Genomic DNA, 21,684 nt, shown 5'->3' with positions numbered 1-21,684 from the left:
TTATCTCTATAAAAACTAAAGAGAAGCAAAATACTCCCTCTCCTCTGATGGCAGGGCTTAAATTCAAATCCAGAAAAGGCCGTACTTGATAGGCTACGGGGACGGTTTTTGCGCATGCGCTTTATGCCAAATGGAAGACGGTGCATTCAGGACTGTCGGAAGTAAATCGGTTAAAATAAGCCCAACAAAGCCATGTTAATTTGTCATGCATGAAATACTAAAGCACATCATGTTCCTCTTGTGGGCAGAAAAAGATGTATATATCACAGTTGGTAACAAGTTAAAACATTTAAACACTGAAACACGTAAACCTGTCCCGTTTTCTACATACGCCCCTGAATGTGCCCGTCTTGCTGCTGCCTGTTGTCCGACATAACTGAGAGCCCGTGAAGGCAACACGAGAAGGAACAGGAAATGAAAGCACTGTTTGGGCAGACTTCTCCGAGCAGACGGTGAGTTTGACTCCAGTGCTGTCGATTATTTTTACGTCTTTTGTAAAATATGAACAATATGTATCACCTCTGCTTTGGACGACAAAACAGACGTTATCAAAGACTAGATGCAGTGAAAAAAACTGCAACAGCATGCGATAAAAGAAAGTATCTTGAGTTGCCTTGTTAAAGTTGTTTATAAAAAGAGGATTTATTGGTGTGGACAGTATGTTGTCTGGGTTCAGCTTCTGATGAGAACCCAAAACACAATGCATTTGCCTTTAGTGTAGTAAAACAAAACTGGGGAAAACACATTATGGAGAGTTTACCAAAACAAACTTCACCTGTCAGTAAAAGCAGCAAAGGATTTTGCTTACGACTTTAAAGTGCAAATTAAACTGTAATATTTCCTATACAAACAGGTTTTGTGATAAGGCACACGTTAATTTTGCATGAAGTTACCCGTTTAAATCCTGGCGCCGAAAGGACACAGGTCGACTCCATAATGGATCAGGTTTAGGGGACATCTGAAGAACCTGACCTGACCACAAAGAGTGTGTGAGAGCGTTCACGCGCGCGCGTCCGCGGGTGGACTGGGTGGGTTCTGGCATAATGCCTCCTATTGTTACTGTGGTTGAGCTGTAACTGGAGGAGAGACAACACAACAACACAAGTGATCCTTTAATAGGTTTTGGGCTGTTCTCTTGTTTTTCTCTCCACTCTTAGTTAAAAGAGACAAGATGATAAAATGGGGAAACAAATTTATACAAGTGATTGTATAGAAACAAAATTTTTCTCTCTTCAGATGTCTTTTATTGGACTACATTATTTTCAGTTGTAACTCAATTGAAAAGCTAAAACATACAACTGTTGATCAGAAAATGTTATGTTGGTTTATTTTCCCATCTCTGTCAAAATCTCTTTTCATGATGGATAAAGTAGCAGCAAGCACATGTATTTTTCTAAACAGGTGAAGCACATAGTGTTCATCCACCCTGATCTTCCTCCCCCTACAACCTGATCCCAGCCTCTCGTCTCCACCATGGACAACCTCGAAGAGGACCTTACGTGCTCCGTGTGCTACTCTCTGTTCTGTGATCCGCGAGTTCTGCCATGCTCTCACACCTTCTGTAAAAGCTGCCTGGACAACCTGCTCCAGGTGTCCACCAACTATTCCATCTGGCGTCCGCTCCGCCTGCCGCTAAAATGCCCCAACTGTCGCAGTGTGGTGGAGCTGCCCCCTGCGGGCGTGGAAGCTCTGCCCACCAATGTTTGTCTGCGGGCCATCATTGAAAAAGTAAGAGGGGAAACACCCTGGAAGTCATCTCTTCAACCATCTCATATCCTCTTTGTCCTGCGATCCTTTATGTTGTGTTTGCAGTCATGTCACTGTGCTTATCTTCACAGTACCAGAGTGAAAGTGAGCCGCGGCCCCCTCCCTGCGAGGAGCACCACAGGCAGCCCCTGAACATGTACTGCATCCAGGATCGACAGCTGATCTGTGGGCTGTGTCTGACTGTTGGGGAGCATCAGGGTCATCCCATAGACGACCTGCAGGCGGCTTTCATCAGAGAAAAACAGACCCCAGCGCTGCTGCTGGCGAGACTTTCAGAGCGCAGATGGTCACAGGTGAAGAAACCTTTTATATATTGCCTTCAACGTCATTTCAGAAGCTGGATTGTGCATCAATTGTAAGCCGTCGCTGTTCGTGTGGAAATATGAGTTGAAGTTCCCTCTGTCAGGTGTGTGAGCTGGGGGAGCAGCTCGAGCAGGAGAAGGCCCGCTGTGAGGCTCTGGTGAAGCAGGACCGACAGGAGGTCAATCAGTATTTTCAGACCCTGGAGGCGGTGCTTGTTCAGAAGAGACACGCCTACCTGGACGCTCTGGATAACGCTGGAGCAGAGGTGGGCCGGGCCTACGACCCCCTTATACACAGAGTCAAGGAGCTGCAGGTGTGTTTCATTTTAGAGACTATTTCTAAAAACTCAATATTTTATCGGCGACAAGTAGCCACAAGAAAGGACACATTTTAAATGAGATGACGTGTGTCGTGCAAATTGAGGAGCCAGTCAGAAATTCAAAGCCATCTTAAAGTCTCAGACAAACAGCAGAAAGTGCCTCTAAAATCAAATATCTGTCAGATACAGATGTGCACACGTGTGCCGCATTCATGAGACTGGATGCAGCACAATGAAAATGTTGTCATCGTCACGACTCATTGAAAGACGTTTGCGCGACACCAGAGATGCCCGTGGGTTAACGGAGCTCTACATCCTCTCTCTCTCTCTCTCTCTCTCTCTGCTCCGTCTTTAAAAGGGTCGAACGATTAGAACGAGCATCAGTCACTCACAAGATTGAGGCACGGTCTCGTTTTCACATTAGTACTGCGCAGTTAACTGCAGTTTGACCCTTCATTCAATTTGAGAATTGTCATTAAACACATTTCAAAAGTCTGAATTCATCACTATTATTAAAAGAAAGATATATATCTGAGATGTAAAGGAGCAGTGGTTTCTCCCTCAGCTGGAGGGACACGTTACAAACACAGGTGTCATGTAAAACATGATGAACAACAAATAGACTTCAAAACTGAGTTATAGCCAATATGCATTTGTTTTACTTCACATTGTTTTTGCAACATAGATTTATGGCCCTTTGCTTATTTTACTCATTTTCATGCAGGCTGATTCTTATTCTTTTGTCCCACAAACAATCCTGATCCAATATGATAAGCAGTTAGTTTATTTTCAGATGGTCAATTTCTCTCGGATTATTGGTGGCCTTATTGTTTGAGCAGCTCAGATAACAGTCTGCTGTCCTGCAGGAGGAGCAGTTGGACCTGGTGTCTCTGGGCTCATCGGTAGAGGAGGAGGACTCGCCGCTGGTCTTCCTGGAGAAGGTGCATTTATTCAGAGAGCGGGTGGAGGAGTTTATTAAAACTCCTCTTCCCTCTGTCATAAAACTTTCCGTTAGCCCGCGTGCTGCCGACTTCCTCCAGCAGCACTGGCCCGCTGTGACCATCGGCAGCCTCGAGGAAGCCCCTGTCCCCAAGCTGTGCTGCTGCGCCCGATGTGGCGGCGTGGAGGCCGTGATGGGGAAGGAAACGGGGAGGGATCAGTCCAACAGCTGGTTGCAGGATCTAAAGCCAAATTCTTCCGTGGTGCTGCTTGGGCTGCTGCTGCTGTTGGGGGTGATGTGGGTGAACCCAGTAGGCGGGGCATCGCTGGGTTTCTCTCTGCTCTCTCGGTTCAGTCAGGTGGTGCACGGGCTAAGCAGTGAACTGATAACATCTGTGTGGGACACAGCAGGCTCAGCGTACACAGTGACAGAGGCCACGATAGAACAATGGAGCTGCCTCCTCTCCTCAGTGGGAGAAAAAGCCCTCCAGCAGCTGGCTGCCTTATTCAAAACTCTGACATAAAAGGTCTGACTGGAATCATGTTTATTAGGAAGCTGAGAAGGCCTCCTTGTAGTTTTCCTGTTGTAGAGGAAAACAAATCCAACCAAACATTTATTTTCTCCTTTTTCTGATTTGACATCCCTGCGTTTGGGATGTTTGAGGGTAAAAACCTGTAAAAAAGTGGTCACTGTAAGTACACAGCAAAGATACATTTCTGCTTTCATTTGTATCTTTAGTTTATTCTTCACCGTTGTCGTCCTTAAAAGAGTCAGGCAACAGAGAGATGGAGGTCCAAATGAAGGAAACAGATTAAAAATGATAATGGTAAAAGTAAATAACGACAAAGCGTGCACATGCATAGTTGAACTGTCGTCGCCACCTGTTGAATGTAGATGATAATCAGCACTTTTGTTATTCCAACAGATCCTGTGCAGACCTGAAGACGGCTTATTTATATTCTAGAACCACAGAACATGTAGACGTGTAGTTTCTGTCGTAAAACAAATCCTTGTATTTTCAGTATTGAATTATTTTATATTTTGTTTTGTTCTTTGTTGTGCATTATTCAACATGATGGTCAAAGTACGTCAGCTGAGCGTTTTATTATATGAAACACTTATACTTATAACACTATCATATATTTGATATATTGAAAAAGGTGTACAGTAAACACTAAATATGATACTGGTGCCTTTCTTTCCCATCATGCAGTGGGACGTTTGAGCAGTGTCAGAGAGCTCAAGCTGCTGCATGGATCTCTTTACAGCAGACTGTTTACATGATGTGCAGATTCTGATGATCTGATTGGCTCCCTTCTCCGTGCCTTTACCTCTGCCCACTTTACAGCATTATATTAAATTGGACTGTTACTCCACCATGATCAATAGGTCTTATTTACTACAGGCGTACAGTCTATTAGAAAAACTGTGGACCAGAGGATCTCCAACAAGCAGACATGATCTTATTTTTGATGTTGATGAACGTATCAACAGCCTCAATTAATTTTTCATTACACAAACCTGGTCCTGTCCTCACTTCTTTTGAAAATAAAATGATGTTCAAGATTTCAAACTGTTTACTGTCTACAATATAAACGCCATCTTTCATCTCGGAGCATGAAGGGAGCTTCATGTACTGATTCTCGCCTGTCGTCTTCGTGGCGTTAAATACGACCTCCTCATGAACACCACCAGAGTTCAAGCCACACGACACGCCGGTCAGTTTAAAATAATGTATGAAATGTATTCTGCAGAGTCCATCTTCTCTCATCACTTGAGTTGTTGCTCATCTTAATCTAAAGATTTTCATTCATATCCACAAAGTAAATCCAATTCATATTTTGGGGGATGTAGGGACATCATGTAATCCTTTCATTCCCAAATATGAAACGAACAATTGTGACGCCATCAAAGACGAGATCTTTTCCAAAAACATTTATTGGTTGTCATAGAAATATAAACAGTAGCAGCATTTTATTGTAGAGGGAATAAAGAAAAAAAGCTTTAAAACTCTTTACAAAGGGTGTAGAAAAAAAAAAAAACTTCCACTGAGCGGAGCAAAGCTTGTTCAGCTTTAAGCGGTGACGGCTTGGAGCTCTTTGAACACGATGGTCTTGGGGTTGATCCCCACGCTCTTGGTGGTGTTGTGAGTCTTGTAGATGCCGATGAGACGATCGGCGATCTCAAACATGTTGTTCCTCAGGGAGATGATGATGAACTGAGCGTTCTTAGTTTGCTCCTGTAAAACAAGGGGGAGGGAAATGATGACTGACAGGAAGACGACAAGTGATATCTCTCTCCTTTAAATCTACGATATAAACATCTTATGAATCAAGCAAACATCAAACCTGAACCCCCCTGAAAAAAAAAAACAGGAAGAAAATATGTTTGCTAATAGTGAGGCTTTGAATGACTTATTACCTCATCTCTCTGCTTTAAACAGACTTTGAATTTACAATACTAACATTTTCACAAAGCCCCCAAACACAGGTCATTAACACTCACATAAATGTAACAGGCCACGATGGAAACGTTCTTGAAATCGAGAGCGGCGTCGATCTCGTCCATGAAGTAGAGCGGTGTGGGCTTGTAGTGGTGGAGAGCGAACACCAGGGCCAGAGAGCTGAGGGTCTTTTCTCCTCCTGACAGGTTAAAGATCTTCTTCCAGCTCTTCTTCGGAGGACGAACACTGGACAGAGAGTAGTCAAAGAAAAAAAAGAAAAAAAGATGTCAACGAAAGAAAGAAAAAAAACGAGTCAGCTGGATGGAATGTTTAATGAAAGTGAACGCTTCATGTCCTACCTAAACATGATGCCCTCGGAGAAGGGGTCCAAGCTGTCCACCAGTTCCAGCTCCGCGTCGCCACCCAGTGTGAGCATCTGGTAGTTTTCCTTCAGCTTGTTGGTGATCATGTTGAATCCGGTCATGAACTCGTTGAGGCGCTGTTTGCGCAGGTCCTCGTAGCCACGTTTGAATTGGTCCCTCTCTGTCGTGATCTCATCCAGCTGAGCCACGCGCTGCAGATACAGCTCCTCCTGAAAAACACAGAGCCGGACACGCGTTCAAATGTTTGATTACACCCTCAGGGTTTTCTTTTGAGTCCGGAAAAACTCAAAAAGACGCGGCTTTCAGTGCAGTTTAGGATGTATCCCCCCCCAGATACACAGCCAGTGTGAGGCTCGGGACGTAAAAGATGGCGGCTCAAGTTGAGGTGTACCTTTTTCTTGTATTCAGCGATGGCCCCGAGGTTTGGTTTCATCTGAGCACAGCGGGTCTCTAACATGGTCACTTTGTTGATTATGATGTTGGGCTCGGAGATTTTCGACAGCTCATCGACTGTGAGAACGGGAAGTTCCTCTGCTGCTTTGTCCTCGATGGTGTGAAGGGACAGCTTCGTGGCCTGAAAAACAGAGAAGAAGAATTAAATTCAAACTCAAAGACAACAAAGTCAATATTAAAAAAACAACTCATATTTGCCAAAACTGCCATCTTATAAGGCTCTGACACACCAAGCAGACGGCAAAGAACTCTTGGCACTGCCTTTGTCTTGGCCAAAAAGTTGCCCCCAGGTAGTGGTAGACCACTCGTATTATAGTTAGCCTGCTGACTGAGAATAAAGTCTGATGCAAAGTTGAGAATGGCGCTGGCGTCGGCCATAAAAGGCAGACGGGTATCGACGGAACTGGACGCACGGCAAAAACTAGGGCAACGATCTCCTCGCTGAGTCGAGGCCTTCGGTCTAAAGTCGTCTGTAACGACAAACCTTTAGAATAGCCTCTCTGAATGTCAGGATCTGTCACCCGTTTGGACGACGTTCTCTGGAATGGTGAGGAGCTCCTGGTTCTGAACTCCTTCGGTCGTTAGCTTCTCATTAGCAACGCTAGCTTCTTGGCGAGCTCCAAAATAAAAAGGGTCAAGATGGGCTTTATTCTGTAGCGACCACCACCCGCCATACCTCTTTTTGCCAGTGTTTGATCTTATTGTTGTGTTCGCTGATCGAGGACTCGATCTGCTCGACTCGGAGTCGGACGCTGAGCGACTCCTCCTGCAGAGCGTGCTCCTGCTGCTGAAGGGCCTTGATCTCCTTCAGCACCCCTTGATACTGCTCCTGCACCTCCGGGAGTGCAGCCTAGACGGGAGGAAACGACAAGTACGATGAGAAATGTTTACCTTCAGGTTAAGAGCTTTCATTCACTGAGAGGTATGTGTGGTCTTGACGGATGTCTGTAAAAGTTTGGATGAAAGAATGACCCACCTCGGCTTCCTGACACGCCTTCATGATCTCCCCGGCCTCTTCTTCCAGCGTCTTCAGTTTTTCGGCGAACTCGGCCATCGACTTCTCGTTCTCCTCCAGCTCGCTCTGCAAGCGAGTCACGCTCTCCTCGCACTTCTTCAGGTTTCTGCAGGAGATACAGACGTTAGCCTCTGTCAGAGGGGACAGTGAGGACGTGCTGATGTCAGCTTCTGCTAAAGATGAAAGCATATCGTGCCGCAGCTACGTCGGAAGAGGTGACGCGGGCAGCACGTGAGTAAATTCCCTTTAAAGGGGACATATTATGAACAATCCACTGTTATAGTCTTTTTAATACATTCATTAGGGTAACCTGAGTGTCTAATGCAGCACAAAATTTGAAATAAATCCATTCAGTCCTTTGTTTGTGGTCTGCTTCCGTCTGACAACACAGAGGAAAAATGCTGTTTCAAATTTCTTCGGTTTGTGACATCACAAGTGTCTGGTAAGAAAATCCCCTCCCCTCCCCTCGTATCTCCACCCATGGACTCCACCTCCAGTCTAGAGCTAAACTTTTGCGAAGGTCCGCCATTTTTCTCTCTCTTCTCTACAGAGGAGTGATGTCTAACTGCATTTAAAGAGACACACACACCAAAACAGAGTGTTCTGAGAGCTGCTTTCTACAGGGTCACAAACCTCCTCTGGTGCTTGATTCATGTTATATTTGGACTAAAGCACAGCACAGATGTTTTTTTAGAGCACAGAGGGACTGTTTGAAAAGGTAAAAAAAAAGAAAAAGAAAAAAAGGGGTATAATATGTCCCCTTTAATATTTTTTTTGCACACGGCAAACACTGGACGTGAAACCGGCTTCACTCCCTCACCGGCCCGCTGTCTTTATAGCCACTTGAGCTTTGGTAATGGTGGACGAGCAGTCGTCCAGCTCCTTGTTGACCTTGTCCAGTTTGTCCTGCTGAGCCTTTAGCTTGTGGCTGTTGATGTCCACGATCAGGTTGTGGAGCCTCTTCACTTCATTCTCCACCTTCCCGGCTTTACTGGAGGCTGCATCAAAGTCTGAGAGGCAAGCGAGGGGTAGGAGAAAAATGACTCAGTCGAAAAAACACAGACGTTCACGTCGGACACTTTAAAGGCTGTACAGTGATTTTAACTGGAAAAAACCCCCGTTTGGACACCGTTCATTATGCTGTGTGGGATTCACCAGATACAACTCAGTGGAACATCAGTTTCATCATCAGATTTTCTTTGCCGTTCACAGGAGGACTCTACCTTTCTTGAAGGCCTCCAGGCTCTTCTCCATCTGTTTCTGTTTGGCCTTGTCTGGGGCAGCAGCCAACACGTTGGCCTCAAGTTCCTTAATCTGAAGTTTCAAGTGAGCCTCCTGCTCAGCCAGACTCTGGAGGGAGCCGAGAAAAGAAAACAGTCAGCCACAGCAGTTCAATCAGTTATTACTGTCATTTTTTTTTAGAGTTTTCTCTGACGAGAAGAAGGTCTAATTTAAACCCAATAATTGAGTCAGAAACTCGGGGACGGAGAAGGAGGGAGGTGTGTGCGCCGTACCGTCATGCTGTTGGCGTATTTTTCCAGAGTGTTCTTCATGTCTCGGAGCTGTGGCTGCAGTCGCTGGACGCTCTCCTCGAGCTGCAGCTTTCTCTCTTGGCAGCCCTGCAGCTTTGACACTTTGTCGTTCAGTTTGCTCTCCATGCGGTCAAGCTGCAAGAAAACAGATCAAAAATAAATAAAAAAATGCATTCTTTCTATAGCAGCACGTCTGTTTTTACGTTGTTAACGTTGAAATATTAATCGCCAATGCGGGCGTCATTCATATATGAAATGAAACGTGTCTGGATTCAGTACACAGCCAAAGTGAATGCTTTGCAGAGGAGACACGGTTGTTTCAATCTCTTCATTACCAAGGACTAAAGGACTAACAAACACATCCACGTGTGCATTTATCACTCACCTCCTCCTGGGAAAACTCTGTACCAAGAGAGGAACCCATCCTGCCTTTCATCACTCTTCCTCCTCCAGTCATGGTTCCTGTCAAGCACACACATTTGTATCATTTTCTTGACAGAGAGAGAGAGAGAGAGAGAGAGCGAGAGACAGAGAGAGAGAGACACTCACCTGCCATCTCTATGATTTGTCCCTTCAGGGTGACCACTCGCCAGCGCTTGTCTTTCTGGAACGCCATCCTTGTGGCCTGCTCCATGTCCTGGGCCACCAGCGTGTCCCTCAGGGCAAAGTAGAACGCCGGGCGCACACTTTCGTCTTTCACTCGCACCATGTCGAAGAGGCGAGGGCAGTTCTCTGGAGTTCGGATGGGAGCCGTGTTCTTCTCCCACACCTTCATCTGAGCAAAGGAGACACGGAGGAATGAGAAGGAGCCGCGAGCTGTGTCGAGTGTTCGTGTGACAGCTAGTCAGATGTCTTAATCATGGACCCCAGTCGATAAGTCAGCTGCTGTCTTCACTGCGTGTTTGATATTAGACAGAGAGGTTGAACCAAAGAGAAACTCAACTGTGAACACTGGGGAGGCTCTCAGTGTAAGGTCGTTACCTTGTCAAGGCCAATAAAGGTTGCCACCCCGATGTTCTGTTCTTTGAGAAACGTCACGCATTTCTGAGCCGTGTCGATCGTGTCCACCACGATGTTGTCTAGAGCACCACAACTTGAGGAAATGGCCACATCATACTTCTCTTCTATGGCTCCGAGGTCTCCCTATAAGCACCAAAAAAAAATAATCAGCTCTCTGCTTTTAATCAATTACAATGAACAACATAGCTCCATGATAAAAGTGCTTATTAATCTGTCATAATGTGTTTGTTTTTTTTACCAGTCTTCCAAAGATGCCAGGGATTCTGCCACTCTTCTTCTGCTGCATGAGGGCGTCCAGGACCTTCCCTCGACTGCGGTTGGACGACAGAGAGCTTTTGGCTTCGTCCACCTTCTGCCTCAGTTCCCTCACCACCTCCCTGGCCTCGCTGTCCGTCTTCATCAGCTGCCCCAGCTCGCCCTCGTCCTGGAGTGAGAGGAAGAAAAGAGAATTAGGACTCAGGCGATGGTTACATGTGGCGGTCTGAACACTAAGTAACGGCTTCTCACTGTCCTTTATAGAAGAAGTGTTGCTGTTGGGTTTTTGTTTTTTACCTTCTTCAGCTCCTGTTCTTTCTGGGGTATTTTCACTTCCAGGTCCTTGATAGCGGCGCGGCGCTCACGCAGCGTGTCAGAGGTTGTCTGGAGCGTCTGCTTGGCAGTGTTGAGCTGCGTCACAGCCGTGTTGTGGCGGCTGAGGTAGATGTCCAGCTCCGACTGAGCCAGGTCCATACGAGACCGGGTCTCATTTACAGCCTTGCTGAGCTCCATCAGCTCTTTCTCTTTGGTCTTAGGAAGAAGGAAAAGAACAGATTTTTACAGAGACGATAGTAAACGTTTGGAAGTCATCATTTGACCGACGTGTGCAACGACAAGTGAACGCACCTCTTTGTCCTGTTGCAGGCCGCTGGTCTCTTCCTTCAAACTCTCCATCACCGCTTTGAGTTTTTCCTCTTCTTTCACCTTCTGCTTCTCCAGCTCCTCCTTACGGGCCGTTGCCTCAGAGATGGCCTTTTCGCTGCAGGCTGGCACACCGCGCACTTCCTCCAGCTGCAAGATTAGCCAGACAGGAGAGCATGCAGGAGAAAAAAAAAAAAACACAAACAAACAAATGAGATGCGTCTAACTCTGGATTACCAGGCAACAGCAGCTTCACCTGTCTGGAATTAAATTACCGAAACTATTTAATACACTCGAGCAGATTCTATATTAGCAGCTCTTCACCTCGTGTGTTAGATCACAAGATAAAAAGATCAGTGAAGACTCAACAAGAAGAAGAAGAAGAAGAAAAGGTATACAGGAAGAGGATTAATGTTTTGACTGTTGTCAATAACTTAAGCGCTACACTCATAATGAGGTCGAAACACACAAATATAACCAACTAGAAACATCCATTCAGGACTGTGCAGGCCTGCTATAGACGAGCACCGCAGCCTGAAACGATGCAGGCAGGCAGTGGTGTGCACTGCGTACATAGTCAGTAGGGTTAACTGTGGGTGAAATGGGACTATGGCTGGCGGTAGTGTTACACAAGCCAGGCCATAGTTGACTACAACACAGCAGAACACTGCTCCCATGAGGCCTGCCTGACTCTGACCACGGCGTTTTGTGAGTCCAGGGACCGCAGGAGGTTACACGGGAACTCGTAGTCTCTTAAGTGTGTGTGAAAATGTGTTCCAGTAAGAGTGCAAGACGTTAAGAGTAAGTGACAGCGAGTGAAACAAGAGCATGAGTGGAGCATCACCAAACTATCAGCTTGTGTAACTTCACAGCCCCCTAGTGGATAGTTGGAGTCAGATCATCCTCTCGGCCATGACAGCGGATTTACTGCTCTGTAAAGTTTTTTGGTTTCTACATTGATAACGTCAGATTCTTCAGAAGTAGAGCGTGGATTTTTGTGTCCTGGTGTAAGAAAGATCTGGACAACCTGAGGAACACTGCTCCAGCAGTTTTCACTTCAGTCAGGTTGCTTTGAAAAAGTTACAGTATGCATCATTTATTACATCAAATCTACATCATCTCTGAAAGTGAAATGCTCGATATGATTGAAGGATTTTTTTTTAATCCATTTGAATTATTGCTAATAACTGTAACTCTTAAAACAGAAGATTTATACTCAAATATAAAAGGTATTTATTTATTTTTTTAAAGTAAAAAAAATAAAACACACTCAGAGAGCAGCAGTGAGGCTACAGTCAGAAATGAAACACCTGAATGTGTGCGTGCTGCATTGTGAAGAAATAAAAACTAAATAACCTCTGACTCTTAAAGGCTCGTCGCACGTTTATAAATTCAACACAAGAGGAATAATAATAGAAAAAAAAAAAAAAAAAGAGTTCAGTCGACGTTGTTACATTCTGCAGTTCCTTCTTCACGTGCATGCAGCTTCGAGTGAAGACTTTTTAAGTGTCTTTTTCACTCGGCCTCCAAACAACAGCCCTCTGTGTTTTCTATGAGCAACGGAAATTGTATTTTTAGTGCCCATGTTTCTTTCTTGGCCGAGGGACAAAATAAACAGTGTAACACTGGAGTGTCATAGCGCTGCTGCTTCGGGCTTGTTGTGACTCAACGTTACCTTGCATTTGTTAATAAGATGTGCATCGTAAATGTAAATCGTGGGAAAATGGCTAAAATGACTCTCTATTAACGGACGGCCGGTCCGTGAAGCACTGGATACAGTCAAAGTGCCCGCTGTGTAATCATGACAGAGACCCCCGAGATAAGAGAAGTCGCTGAACTTGGTGTACCAGCTGACCAACACACCTTTTCTTTGTCCTTTTCCAGCTGCTTCTGCAGTTTCTTGCTCTTGCTCTTTGAATGTTTAATCTTCTCACGCACTTCAACATCCTGCAGGTCCAGCTGGGTGAACTTCTCCTTCTGGGACTCGATGTACTTGTTGAGCTTATTTTGTTTCCTGGTGAAGGAACAGCGTTTTTTTTGTTGTTTTTTTTTTTTACTGTAGAGAGAACTAGTCTGTCATGTTGAAAAAGAAATCCACTGTAGCAATTCTAAAAACATACAAAACCATATTTACACAACAGCCGATAAGAGGCGCAGTTTCTTTAATTCTAAAAAGAGCAAACATGTCATTGTTCCTACATATGTTGCACTAAATAAATTGGGATGTGATTCAAATCACATTTGATGGACTTATTTCTCCTCTTGTTTTTAAGACCAGAACAGAAACATTTCCCTCGAAATAAAATATTCTTGGCTAACGCGGCTTCAAAAACAAACAAACAATCTTATCTGCTAGAAAAGTCTGTGGCCTTCTTCGCATGTTAAAATCAGTACATAATAAAATGCCTTACTTCTCCACGTTTTTCAGCTCTTGGTTCATTTTCTCCGTCTCCTGTGATATCTTTGCATTTTTCTCACTGAGCTCCTTTGTGTCGTCCAAGATCTTTTGCTTCTCCTGCTCCTTATCTACCACCCGCTTCTGCAGGTTGTGACTGATGGCAAAGTGAGAAAAAGAAAGAAAAAAAAAAGAAGAAGAAAGAGTGAGATAGAAACGTGATGGTTTACATATAAGGCAAAAAAAATAAATTAAATAAAAATGGGTGTGACATCAGAGGAGCCCCCCCCCCCATTTTAAAATTAAAGTAGCACTCGTTCCACAGATTCTTTTTCCTTTTATGCTTCTGATGATATCCAAACGTGACTCGTTGCATGTGTCTGACTGAGAGCAGAGAGAGAGAGAGAGGGAGAGAGAGAGAGAGAGAGAGAGAGAGAGAGAGACACTCACACGTAGTACTGGCAGAGTTGACTCTTGTGTTTAAAGATATCATTCTCCAGGGTGAGGAACTCCACAGCTTTGTTCTTTTCTCCCTCCAGAGCATTCTTCTCCTTCTCCACCAGCTTCACGCGGTTCAGCTAGCATGGTGGAAATATGAAGAGGAATTAATATCAGGTGGGAAACAAACAAAGCACCTGAACATCAGTTACGTACATCTTGTGCAGCAAATGGCACAACAGGATCTCCATCGTTTTGATGGCACATCAGTGTTTTGATAAAAGCTACATTAGCATTCTTCTCTCTGTCATCCCTTTATTCAGAATGAAATCACTAATAGATTATCAATATTCTCATTACACATGCCACTTACTTAATGTTTGTGAAATGTAGGATTCCTCTCCTTTAACTTTGGAGGTGTGCTGCCTTTTGATTTTTTATTTTTTTTTTAAATGTTTATTTTGTATCTTATTTATTCGCACCAAACACATTGACACCTCCATGAGCTCGACTCTCTACAGGACTAAACGTGTAGGAAACAGGACGCCGGGGAGGAACGCGACTGTTCGAGTGTGTCACCTTCTCTCCCCGCTGCTCGTTCAGCAGCTCAATACGCCGGGCCAGGGTGAGGATGGGCTCTTTGAGGCGGCATGACCCGATTATGTCCTCTAGGTACTCCAGCATGCCCTCGTCGTGCTCCGTCTGACCTTTAGGCTTCATCATGGCGATCTGCTCCACCTCGCCCTACGTACCGTTCCAAACAACACATGGACAAAGACATGCATGCAATTACTTACAGGGGAAACGTTTAAAAGAAATCAGAGCTAAAAACTGGAATGAAGCAACTCTAAATATTTGGAAAAAAATTAAATAAAATAAATTAATTAAATCCCCATAAAATTCACTAATGAAATATTTGTTCTTTTAACTTCAGACTGCTGCAGGCTACACACACACACACACACACACACACACACACACTCACACTCCCACTTCCAACTTGGACACAAACACTCATGCAGAGTGGACAGAAGAATATTTCTACAGCTTCTATTTGAGAAGACTTTGTTGTTTTTGAGTGAAAAGAACTAAAAATAATGCCCATAATTACACTCGGCCATAAGGACAGTTGCATCTCTTGAAAACAAGATGAAAATAAAAATAATGAACGGCACTTATTTCTAAATGTTTGGCCGGGACTCAGCCGGGTGTCAAAAGTGTTGTAGGTCAGAGTGAAGTGTCAGCACAGACGAGTTCCCCCGACACTAAATATTAGGAATTCATTTCTAGTGGTTAAAAACAAGCTTTGGATGACTTTTTTTTTGTTTTTGTTTCACTAACTCTCCATGAATTCTACTTTGGTCCAGCACATGGTGTTATATCATTTGTGTGAGTGCTTCATTTTAGTTGTTTTTTTTCTTAATGCTTGATTAGCTCAGATTAATAACCTACCTGCTCAATTTGGAGTTTTCTTTGTTCAGACATGGTAAAAAAAATGAAGTCTTAAATTATGTAAATATTTTTAAAATAAGTGCAAAGGGCGCTTCATGTTTTACTTGTATGTAAGAAAGAAAGGAGAAGTCTGCAAAAGAAAGGAGGGTGGGGGGAATCCCAAGTCATACTCTGCTTTGACCAGTGCACAAAAAAAAAAAAAAAAAAAAAAAAACCCCGTCAGCCAGAGGCCTGGAAAAGTGACCTTGAAGGACAACCTGGAACCTCTTCCAACAGTCATGCAGCCATGTGAGAGACAGAGAGCTACAAAGCTCCCATCCAGGGGAGAGTGAGAATGGACTTAAACACATAAAGAAAAGAGTCAAGCAGGATGCATAAAATTAACCAGCTAACCACAAAACCACCGTGGAGGAGAGAAAACAACATACTGTACAAAATGATCTTATGAACACACACACACACACACACACAAAAAAAAAGGAATCGGCCATTTTGTTTGCCTCTGACATGAGCCATCATAAGGCTTGGGTTAATCAGTAATAATGGGCTGGTCACACATGTAACACAAGCAGAAGAGGTAGAAAGAAAAAAAGTTGATGCAACACCAAAAATAAAAGTATTTAAAAAAAAAAAATAATAATTCAAAAAAGACAAAAATAACAAAAATTAAACAAACCCAAAGTGAAAATGATGAAAGAATTTCAGCGGCATGGTCATGGACAGCGTTCGATCCTGCCACACTGAAGCAGCACTGCTAATATTGGGGTTGGGGTCTATTCTCACACGCCAATATTTACGTGCTGCTAAAGCGTGGCGGGTACATGAGACAGGGAGGGAGGGAGGAGGAAGGTCCAACCTGCTTCCCCCCCTCCACCTCCAACTGGTGGGTCAACCCTATCAAAGCCCCCCTCCCCTCTAAAAAGTCTGGGTTAGATCAGATCTAATATCCAGGTCCATGTAAAAGGTCAAAAAAATTGTATTTATTCCTTAAAATTCTAAAGCAGCAAATAATGGTTCGCACCTTTTCCACATTGTTTCAAACCATGATGCGCTGCTATAGCAGTCTAAGGGCTGGCAGAGGACACACCCTCTCCTTTCAGGGCGACAGGTTATTCCTACTGCTTTGAGAAATGACTTTGATGTGGCCACTCAACAAACAACCTCAAAGACGATTGCAGGAAATCCATGACAGAAGGAGACAGTCACAGAGGGAGAAGAAAAAAATAAAGAAGTGAGGAGTAAAAATGGACCCATTACCTGTAAGATCAGAAATCTGTTGTGGTCTAGGTCAATGCCATGACTGCGGAGTAAAGTCCCAACCTCTTTGAATGTGGCTTTCTTGCCATTGATATGGTAGGCTGAGGAACTGTCTTTGTTGGCAGTCCTGGAAACATAGAACTTGCTGTTGGGGATGACTTCGTAGTCATCTCCTTCCTGGCTCACAGGGGGGAGGGGCAGAAGAAACACAGAGCAGCTTAGAGCAGAACAGTTAAGGTGAAAGTCAAACAGCCCAACACATCAAATGATAATACTCAGAGAAGTGACAAATCCACTGAGAGGGGGGGGGAGATAAAAACAGGCCACTTAAAAATATATATTTAAAAAAAAAAAAAAGACTAAAGACTTGTTTCCAAAAACTCTTAAAGGATGAACAGTTACACTTACATTTGAACACATCCCAAAAATACATGTTCATCATTTTTACTACATTTATATACGACCAGATCATAACTCAAATGCAAAATGGAATATTGGAAATTTTTCTCAGTTTGAAGAAAAGTCCAATGCTTCAAAGTTATGTGCACTGCTTTTAAGATTCTTTTTTTTATTGTTATTATTATTAATTAGCAGAAATGACTAAATGTAAAGCTGGCAGACTCAAAAATAATCCATCAGTTCAACAACTTTGTTTTTACTTAGTGTGAACTTAATAAACTTTATGAACATAACAGAGAGGCTTAGACACATTAAAGAGTGGTCAAGGCGAAAATAATCTCCACTCCCTTAGGCAGATCGAAAATAGAAACGAGTCAAAGAACAACGTGTTGAAATGCAGGATACATGTTCAATTTATTCTCTTTTCTACTTGTGCAAACACTCGTTTCATTGACTTTTCACTGAAAGTGGAGAATTGGAACCAAGTCACAAAGTGGAAAGTTTAAAAATGATTTTTTTTTAAAATGAAGGGATGTATTCTAAAAAAAATTAAAAAAAATGTTTAATTAACTATTGTAAGTGTGACTGCTAGTTGCCACTTTCATGAGTGATTTCAGCCCCTGTTTGGTTGATGGTGTGAACATTTTGCAGCAATTACCATCTCATGAACATTCACGAAAATTCTATTTCAATTAAGAAAAAAATCTGCCCACAACAGAATGATGAGAAATCCCCTCCCTCAGTGTGGACGCTGTGTTGGTTTAATTTATGAGATGTAGATATAGAGATAAATGTACCTTATCAATTATCTTTTGAAAATGCACCTCCACAGTACAGCTTTGCACATCTTTGTGTTTATCAGAGCTGTGAATCAGAACCGAAAGCTTTTTGGATCTGATCTTTTGAGCTCTGTATCCAAACACAAAGAGCATTGAATCTATCACATTGGACTTGCCACTCCCATTCGGACCGATGATGCACGAAAAACGCTGGAGAAAAAGAGAGAGATGACGAAACAGATCACATGAAGACACAATTTAAGAAAAAAATAATTATATATATATATATATATAATGCATATCAGGTAAATGTGATTATATTACACCCACTTGTGTTCCAAGTGTGTGTAGTTAAGAGTGATTTTAATATATCATTATTTGCAGAGCAATAAGGGGAAGCAGAAAGGCTTCAAACTTAAATCTTTATTCAGGGCATGAAGTAGTAATTTAAGGAGAAAAGTTAGCACACCCCTGTATCTCTTATACTCATACAATACACTCCTGAAATCAAAAGAGTGTGACTTTTCCACTTTCAGAAAAAAAATATTTTTCTAAATTAAAATGATAAATCGTATTGTAGTTTTAACTGACATTTTTTAAGTGCAGTGTCTGCCACAACACAACAAGTTGTTTACAGACAAATCATACACAATGAAGAATAATACAAAAGTAGATAAACAGCACACATTGTGATATATCTTCAGACATCACAGTAACAATGTGTTTCCAGCACAGGGGGGGTTTTGACATGTGTGATCAGTTTTGTTCGTACCTTGTGAAAAGGCCCCAGGATCTGCTCCCCAGCATACGACTTAAAGTTGCGATTGACTAAGTGTGTTATCATGAGGCGAGGAGCGCCCGGTTCATTGGTCATTGCTGGGGGCGGGGGTGGAGGGATGCTACCGAGAATCTCCTCCAAACTCCGACTATCAACCGCCTCGACAGCTTCCCCGTGAGACGGATCTGTGGCACAGACAAAAAAAAACAAGACAAGTTCTTATTCGTCTGTGTGCGCCGTTTTCAGGTGGGGGACAGTGGTGAGTGGGGGAGGGGTGGAGGAGCGACAACAACAACAACAAAACAAACAAAACACAGGCAGCAAGTTGCAACAGCAGTCATACAACGAGCCCCGAGAAAGTTGACAGGCTCTCTTTTTTTTCCTCTTTGTTCTCAAACGCATAATAAAAAAGGAAAGAGCCCGTGTCCGCTCATAAACAAATCCACGTTATAATAGAAACGCTCCTCGCGAGGCGCTGAGACGTGCGCGTGGATGCGCTGCTTTTATTTCATCGATGTTAATAATTAAAAAAAAAAACCCTGACGTATCAATTTCACTCATGTTCAACTTAAACCAGAACAATTACAGAGACAATGTCTTCTTGTGATAATTACGTTTAACAAAAAAAAACCTCCGAGTGTTTCCAAAACACCAAGCCCACAACGACCTGTCCAAAAGCCCCATTGTGCTCACATAAGCATAAACAACCTCAGGGGTCGATGTTTGTCAATTCAAATGTTGTATAGGACAGACACCCAATGAACAGATTCAACATGTTCACATCAACACAAACGTGATCTTATGCTCATTTCAACCCCTCAGCCTTCCTCGTTCAAGATGAACACGAGATCAAGTTTTTGAGAATAAAAGTCAAAAACACCCCCATGTTAGTTTTCATGCAACGTAAAAAAAAAACCCCAACAACTTCATGAAAACAAAATTACCTCGTTTGGAGAAAGATCCGACGAATAAAAATGCACTCGACGATATCAAACTCATCTCAAAGAATCACAAAGCATTAATTGATGACTGACACTTTAAGAAGAAACATCCCAGCCATTCTAACTACGTGTTGAGATTTAAGTGAGAACAAAAAAAAAAAAAAAAAGAAGCTTCACTGCTGTGCCAATTGGCCACTATACCAGCACAGCACTACACGTATCGCCATTGAGTGCACACAACTTATTTAGATTCACAGACACCAAAACAGCCTTTGTTACTTGCCAGTTGTCGGCGGTGCCTCCTCTTGGCCATTGGAGTTGGTTTGTTGAGGGGGTACATCCAGCTCGTCTTCGGAGTCATCCCGAGGCTGCGACCCTTTCCCTCTTGTCTTGGCGGAGGCAGTGGAGCTTTTTGCCGTTTTAGATGGCATGATTTGTAATCTGGAGGAGTCATTGGTGTATAAAAAAAATAAAATAATAAATCCATGAATGTTTTTTTTTTTTAGTCCTGTCAATCTGTAAAACTGCACATTTAAGTCGGTCACACGCAGCTACTGTTGTCAGGATTAAATCATTATACTGCCGAACCAGCAACTTTTCATCGCTATATGCTTCAACTTGTAACGGCGTGTAACATCATTAAAAGTTTCCACATGAGTAAAAGTGTCTGTGATCAGAACAATTAAAATATATAGATTTATTTTTAAAGAGAGACCTGACATTTTAGGACAGAGATCAAGTTTGCCAATCTGCATGAGGATGTATTCAGATATGATGCTATTTTCAGCACTGAACTCAAATAAAAGAAACTAAATGAATAGTATCCCTCAGAGGCTGAATCGGTTCAAGTCATTTGATTTGCGCGTCACAAAGTTGGTTGATGCCCCCTCGCAATGTTGGAGAGGAAGGGGGGGGGAGACAGGAAAATAAGTTTAACGTAAAAACAATATGCAAATAGGTAAACTCTCCTAAAAATCATCGCACTTTGTCACTAATGAAATGACGTGTTGAAACTGTCCTCTAGTCGACGTTGTCTGTCTGACACTGATAATGGCTATAATGCCTTAAAGTGTAGGCAGGGGGGCGGAGGTGTGGACGAGGAAACCTAACTCACTAGCAAGCTAATTGAAAGCACGTACAAAAAAATGACTTAACGGTACGAGGACTGCTGGTTACGTTATTGTTGCACGTATGTCTCTGCTTTAATAATGCTGAATATAATAATGTGGTTGCGCTGGTTTGGTCACCACATTGGAAGAAAAAAAAAGCGTAGCGTTAAAATCTGCCACGTTTATGCGATCCTTTCCACAACGCTGATGTGAAATAGGCTGCTGTAGCTTCCTTTCTGATGCAAAGCTAATGGCTAACTTTGATTTGCAAAAATGTTTAAGGTGAACACATGTACTGTAAGGTTAACTGTACACATGTGAAGAAAAAGTAAGAGTTGAAGGAGACACTCTGACTCGTAAAAAAAAAAAATCATCCTCACTGCAGTTTGCTCAAACTTCAGAGTATTACAGCGCTTCACTTCAGCAACCATTTGCAACATTAACATGAGCAAAGATCATCTGAATAGTTGCATGTTATTGTTACGTAGTGTGTGTGTAAACGAAAATGCTATTTTTTCTTTAAAGGCTAAAAAAAGAAATAAATAATTTCCCAATATTCCGGAGTCTAGTTAAGGTTTGTAAATGCGTATTCAATCTCGGTAATGTTCAAAACCAGGCTGTGTTATTAATGGTTTGTCTGCTTTGGGAATATACGTTATCTTGTTCAGCAAATAGACGGAACCCAATCATTAATATCTACTAAAAACGACGCTGTATACCTTCCACTATATGGGAACGATCAGCCAAGAGTCTTCTTTTCTGGACCAAAATACCGAGCTCGACCAAAAATATTCCTTGATCAGAAGAATTGAAAATATAATCCACAAATGTTAGCCCCGTGTCATTCCGAGTGGTTCTCCTGCTTGAAATCTCTAACTTGTAAATGGCGCCTAAACTGTGCCGTCGAACCAAATTCGTTACAAACTGACGCAAGGCACCATGGTACGTTCAAAGGGCAGGGGAAAAAATTCAAAAAAAGGGGACGAAGCCAACTCCGCCTCGTCCAGACCAAATAATCACGATTTTAAATAACAAACAAACAAATAACAAGAACGTTACAATAC

General features: G+C 42.9%; 2 protein-coding genes across 4 annotated transcripts in view; one reads left to right on the top strand and one right to left on the bottom strand.

The window, feature by feature from the left end:
• The first annotated feature begins 9 nt into the window (after positions 1-9).
• Positions 10-21,684, top strand: part of trim59 (tripartite motif containing 59) — a 117,531-nt gene continuing 95,856 nt past the window's right edge. The window contains exons 1-5 of one of the 3 annotated variants that reach the window (XR_013780000.1): positions 10-452; positions 1,402-1,728; positions 1,839-2,060; positions 2,174-2,383; positions 3,256-4,098. Coding sequence is in view for 2 of the 3 variants with exons in the window: in XM_079354280.1 (XP_079210406.1) it covers positions 1,474-1,728; positions 1,839-2,060; positions 2,174-2,383; positions 3,256-3,852 (1,284 nt within the window). In the remaining variant the exon portion in view is untranslated. Of the gene's footprint in view, positions 453-1,401; positions 1,729-1,838; positions 2,061-2,173; positions 2,384-3,255; positions 4,800-21,684 lie in introns of those variants that run through there. The other 2 variants (XM_079354280.1, XM_079354279.1) reach the window with 2 other exon arrangements.
• Positions 5,250-21,554, bottom strand: smc4 (structural maintenance of chromosomes 4). Its single transcript, XM_079354254.1, has 24 exons — positions 21,340-21,554; positions 19,795-19,952; positions 18,565-18,755; positions 17,811-18,002; positions 16,615-16,791; positions 14,485-14,649; positions 13,918-14,045; positions 13,484-13,624; positions 12,936-13,086; positions 11,058-11,222; positions 10,728-10,961; positions 10,414-10,599; positions 10,137-10,298; positions 9,705-9,930; positions 9,541-9,617; positions 9,138-9,290; positions 8,847-8,973; positions 8,444-8,633; positions 7,585-7,729; positions 7,285-7,458; positions 6,547-6,729; positions 6,132-6,364; positions 5,835-6,018; positions 5,250-5,568 (listed from the first exon to the last, which is right to left on the bottom strand). Exons 2-24 carry the CDS (start codon positions 19,940-19,942, stop codon positions 5,404-5,406), a joined length of 3,897 nt encoding a protein of 1,298 aa, XP_079210380.1. The 5' UTR covers positions 19,943-19,952; positions 21,340-21,554; the 3' UTR covers positions 5,250-5,403.

This window comes from Symphodus melops, assembly GCF_947650265.1.
Source record: "Symphodus melops genome assembly, chromosome: 10".
Lineage (NCBI taxonomy): Eukaryota > Metazoa > Chordata > Actinopteri > Labriformes > Labridae > Symphodus > Symphodus melops.
Note: the sequence above shows the minus strand (reverse complement) of the source record. Positions and strands in the feature narration are given on the sequence as shown.